The sequence below is a fragment of the Nematolebias whitei genome, chromosome 2, assembly GCF_014905685.2.
Source record: "Nematolebias whitei isolate Nwh7 chromosome 2, NemWhi1, whole genome shotgun sequence".
NCBI lineage: Eukaryota > Metazoa > Chordata > Actinopteri > Cyprinodontiformes > Rivulidae > Nematolebias > Nematolebias whitei.
Window position 1 is genome coordinate 2,381,533 of NC_056499.1, and position 5,808 is coordinate 2,387,340.

General features: G+C 44.4%; 1 protein-coding gene across 1 annotated transcript in view; it reads right to left on the reverse strand.

Moving 5' to 3' along the window:
* apba2b (amyloid beta (A4) precursor protein-binding, family A, member 2b) overlaps positions 1–5,808 on the reverse strand; it is an 88,407-nt gene that overhangs the window by 32,059 nt on the left and 50,540 nt on the right. The window contains exon 4 of the mRNA XM_037689442.1: positions 956–2,016. Coding sequence (XP_037545370.1) covers positions 956–2,016 — 1,061 coding nt within the window. The remainder of the gene's footprint in view (positions 1–955; positions 2,017–5,808) is intronic.

Consider the following 5,808-nt stretch of genomic DNA (forward strand, 5'->3'; position numbering starts at 1 on the left):
AGAATGTCATGATTTCAGCTCCCTGCCTCCGCTGCTCTCAGCCACCTGCAAGCGCTCTTGGCCACGCCCACTCCTCTGCTCTGCACGGAGATCAGCTGATCAGCTGCAGGAGGAAACTTATCTTGCAGTGTGGACTGCACAGAATGCAGGAGGTGCCAAATAATTTAAATCAATATATTTTAAATTAAAATTCCATGCCGGTCGTGCGGCTCATCCATCAATCAGCCAGTTGTGTGTCATGTCCAATCTTACTTTGAAAAACCGCAATAGAGCGAGTCCGCGAAAAACGAACTGCAAAAGTAGCGAGGGACTACTGTATTACTTTCTTGTCATGTTTTTAACTGCTCCAAACACATCCCAAAAAAAAAAAGAAGGAACCTTTTGGCAGCAAAAGTAAGAAATCAGAAAAACCCAAGAAGTTTGGAGATAAATATAGCTTACCATCATAGAAGCTTGATCCATCATACATTAATAACTAATAATTAAAACATGCAAAATCATATAAAATAAACAAAATACGGCGCACTTCATCAGGAATCTTTTAGTTCCTCTGTTAATATAATAGCTTGGTTCTATGTTAAACCGTTATTAAATTTCCTGTTTGGATCAGTAAAGGGGACAGTAAAGTGGTGTAGCAAGAACATTTTATTTGCTTACAGGACAAGATGACCGAGTCATCTGTGAGTCTGGAAGTCCTCTGAATCTGCAGAGCTGTACATTTTTCCTATTTAATCTAGTTACCGTGACCCACTTCTGTTCTACAAATGAGTTACTGACAGTAAAAGAACAACATGCGCACACGATGAAGCAGATGTTGGTTAGCCTGCTGCTCGCATGAAACTCTGCTCGTTCTCATTTACTTCTGACTTTGAGTCTGAGCTCTGTTTGTGTTCAAGTCTACCAGAGAGATGTCAGTAAAGAGCTTGGAACAGTTTTTCTTTCCAAAACGTCTCACCTGTTCATGTGCCCATCTCTGTCTGTCTTCAGGGGATCGTGGCTGTGCCTTGATGCCCCTCTGGAGGTCCGGGTTGTTGTGGTGCACCGACGGGAGGTTCAGGGACTTTGGCCTGCTGTCGTGGTGATGGTGAGCTGGTGAATAGGAGGCAGCCTCAGATTTAGAGTGAGGGTAGTCACTTGGTGCAGGGTCCTGTGCCAGCTCCTCTGGGCTTTGGTCGGTGCCACTGCTTAGACTTCCCATGCTCATGCTCATCTTAATCTCAGCAACAATTTGGTCAATGTCCTCCTCAGCCTCCTCTCCTGTCTCCCCCTCCACCACCAGCACTTTGCGGCTGCGGTAAGGGGAGACTCGCACTGAGTTCCCATTATCTTCAGTAGCATAGTAGTTTCCAGGGTAAGCCCGTCCATGTCTATCTTTTTCATCACCTTCCTCATCTTCCTCTTCATTGGGGCAGCACTCTTCACACTCTGCCTCCTCCTCCTCCTCCTCCCTGTCGTGCTGCTGGGTGTACAGGGTGTCTTCCATGGTAGACTTGTGATGGTGATGATGATCCAGGATGGGCTCTGGTCGTCCATTGTATATCTGCTCATCAGGATCTTGCTCCACCACCTCACACCGGACCTCTCCCTCCCCCTGGGCCCACTCCTCCACCCTGTGGCGTTCTCGATCGGCCCACTGCTCCTGCCTGACCTGGCTCTCTTCCCTCCACTCCTCCTGCTCCTCCTCATTTACCTCTCTCCACTCGTCCACCACCTCTTCCTCATCCTCTTGCCACTCCTCTCTAATTGCCTCCTCTTCCTCATTTTCCACCCATTCCTCCTCTCTCACCTCTCCCTCCCCTTCTCCCTCTCCCCCATCAACCCATCCTTCCACAGCCTCTTGACATTCGCTGGAGTGGGATCCACATGGCTGCTTGGAGCCAGTGCAGTCCCCCTGACTGTGGCTGTGGTCGTGGTTGCAGTCCCCCTGGCTGCTGCAGTCCATACCCTCCAGGTAGCTGTCATCCTCAGGGCAGTAGCGGATGTAGTAGGTGACACCCTCATCCTCCTCTGCAAGTCCTGGAAAGTTTGACAATCAAAATCAGACGTTTCTTAATATCCATAGCTTTCATAAAAATATTTTTAAAAATCTGTATCTATGCTAAGCTCAATGATTCTGATTTAGTACCACATGTAAACGTGACCTGAGTTGAACTTGAAACACCAAAACAAACTAAAAATAATTGTGACTTTGTCATACATACATACATACATACATACATACATACATACATGCATGCATACATACATACATACATACATACATACATGCATACATGCATACATGCATACATACATACATACATACATACATACATACATGCATACATACATACATACATACATACATTCATACATACATACATACATACATACATACATGCATACATACATACATGCATACATGCATACATAGATTATCTTCCGCTTGTTCCTAAGCAAGACATTCTGTCCATAAAAGTTATAAACAGAATTGGTGACAATAGGCAGCCCTGGTGGAATTCAACTCCCACCCTGAAGGGGTCCGACTTACTACCATCAATGCGAACCAAACTCTCGCACCGCTAGTATAGGGACCAAACAGCCCATTACAACAGGTCCCCAATCCCATACTCATGGAGCACCCCCACAGTGTACCCCAAGGAACACTGTTGAATGCCTTCTCCAAGTCCAGAAAATGCATGTAGACTGGATGGGCAAACTCCCATGACCCTTAAAAGACACCAGTGAGGGTAAAGAGTTGGTCCAGTGTTCCACAGTCAGGACAGAACCTGCATTGCTCCTCCTGTATCTGAGGTTCAACCAGTGATTGGACTAGCTTCTCCAGTACCCTGAATAGACCTTACCAGGGAGGCTAAGGAAAGTGATGCCCCTGTAATTGGAGCATACCTTCCAGTCTCCCTTTTTGAAGAGGGGAACTACTACCCCAGTCTGCCAATCCAGTGGCATTGCCCCCAATGTCCATGCAATATTGCAAAGGCGTGTCAACCAAGACACCCCCGCAACATCCAGAGCCTTAAGGAAATCAGGGCAAATCTCATCCACCCTTGGAGCCCTGTCACCTCAGAGCTTTTAACCATCTCAGCAACCTCAGCCACAGTTGTGGACAGACCAACTCCAAAGACCCCGATTCCGCTTCCTCCATGGAAGATATGCCAGTGGGATTGAGAAGGTCCAAGAAGTATTCCTTCCACCTCTCAATGACATCACTGGTTGAGGTCAACAGCACCCCACCTTCACTGAACACAGTGTTAGTAAAGCACTGATTTACCTCCTCAGCCACCTGATGGTTGGCCAAAATCTCCTTGGAGCCGACAGAAAGCCGTTATCCAGGGTCTCACTGAACTCCTCCCACATCCAAACTTTTGTCTCAGCAACAGCCAAAGGTGCGGACTGCTTGGCCCTTCGGTATTCTTCAACTGCCTTCGGAGTCCTACCAGCCAACAAGGACTGATAGCACTCTTTCTCCAGGTTGACAGCCTCCCTAACCCGGTGTGTCCACCACTGAGTTTGAGGATGGCCACCGCGAGAAGCACAAACAACCTTGTAGCCACAGCTCAAGGCAGCCACTTCAACACTTGAGGTGCAGAAGATGGCCCACTCTGATTCAATGTCACCCACTTCAGTTGGGATGCAGTTAAAGCTCTTCCAGAGGTGTGAGTTGAAGATCTTTCTGATGGGTTCTTCTGAAAGGCATTCCCAGCAAACCCTCACTACATGATTGGGTCTACTGGGTCTGTCCAGCATCTTCCCCCGCCATCTGATCCAACTCACTACCAGGTGGTAATCAGTTGGCAGCTCAGCTCCTCTCAGCTCCTCTCTTCACCCAAATGTCCAAAACAAACGGCTGCAAATCAGATAACAAGACTACAAAGTCAATCATCATCTACGACCTAATGCGTCCTGGTGCCAAGTGCACTTATGGACACCCTTATATTCGAACATGGTGTTTGTGATGGACACTTTGTCACGTTGTCATAAAAAAATTCAAATATGAGTCACAACTGGGTAATAAAATCTGACTTGGGCCACTTTTGCCTGCAGTGTGAATGTCACCTTAGACAACCAAGAGACAAGGTAACCTCTCAGACTCAAAGCCCACTTAGGAACAAAATTCTTAGGGGTCCAAGTGAATGTTTTATTGAAATATTTCACACAGTGTCTCTTTTGTAAAAGATGGTTATTTGTACGGAAGACTGTCCTTGTTTGAACGTGGTCTACAGTCTGTTGGAACACATTCTGTGTGCAGCATCACAGACTGTACGCACTGTGCTCAACATATCCAGTCTGGGTAATTTTCTGTTGTATAAGTGATGCATTGTAAAATGGATCCCCCAATCCGTGCCCACTGTTGCACTTTTTTTCTCAGCATATCTTTCTTGGGCTTCAAATGTAATTCTGTTGATGGTCCCTGAAACATTCTGCATTAAGTCTACAAGAGACTGGAGTGACTTACAAAAATCTCCAAAACTGGACTCTCATTTCTAAGGGGCTTTGAAAGCAATTATTATCGACCTTTTTAAAGGAAAATGCTGCTGTTACTCGGTCTGCAAGCCCAATTAGTTTTATCTCGCTGCTCAACATTTAGAAAATTATTGCCTTGATGTGCATATTTTAATTGTGTCCTTGTAAACATGTCTGTTTATGCGTTAACTTAATGTAGTGTTAATACTATTAGTTTTATTTGGAAATTATTGTCTGTTTTATAACCCCATTTCACTTCTCCCTCAAGAGGATTTGGCCTTTTCCAGGCTACAGATGTAAAAAAGAAACAGTTCTAATTTCTTCTGTCTGGTTAAATATAGCTTGAATAATACGAAAAGTAAACATTTACAATATGGCATTTGTTCGAGGATTTGAAGTTTCAGTAGCTTTAGATAGAAAAAAATTGAGTATATTGAATATATATATATACATACAAATATATGTATGTATGTACATATATATATATATATATATATATATATATAATATATATTTATATATACATATATATATATATTGAAGTATTTTTTAATTGAATTGAATTGAATTGAATATTCATGTATGTATATATAAACTGAACAACTTAGAAACATCAAAACCTTGAATGATTCATTTAATGACTGCTTTAAATTTTTATTCACTGTTTCTGCATTCTGGTCATGAATACATTTAAAAAGACATATTGACATGTTTGGCAGTGGCTCAGTTGGTAGAGCTGTTGCCTCTCAGTGAGAAGGTCGCTCGTTCAAATCTCGTCCGGGGGCCTTTCTGGGTGGAGTTTGCATGTCCTGTCCGTGCTGCGTGGGTTTTCTCCGAGTACTCTGGTGCATGTTAGACTGATGGGTAACTCTAAATTGTTCCTAGGTGAAAGAGAGAGTGAATGGTTGTTTGTCTCGTTTGTCTCTGTGTCCCTGTGATGGACTGGAGACCTGTCCAGGTGTCCTCACCTCTCACACAGACTGCTAGATATGGGCAGCAGTGACCCCCATAACCCGAAATGGAAGAAGTGGGTAAAGATAATGGATAGATGGATGGATGGATGAATGGATGGATGGATGGATGGATGGATGGATGGATGGATGGATGGATGGATGGATGGATGGATGGATGGATGGATAGATGGATGGATGAATGGATGGATGGATGGATGGATGGATGGATGGATGGATGGATGGATGGATGGATGGATGGATGGATAGATGGATGGATGATGGATGGATGGATGATGGATGGATGGATGATGGATGGATGGATGAATGGATGGATGGATGATGGATGGATGGATGAATGGATGGATGAATGGATGGATGGATGGATGGATGGATG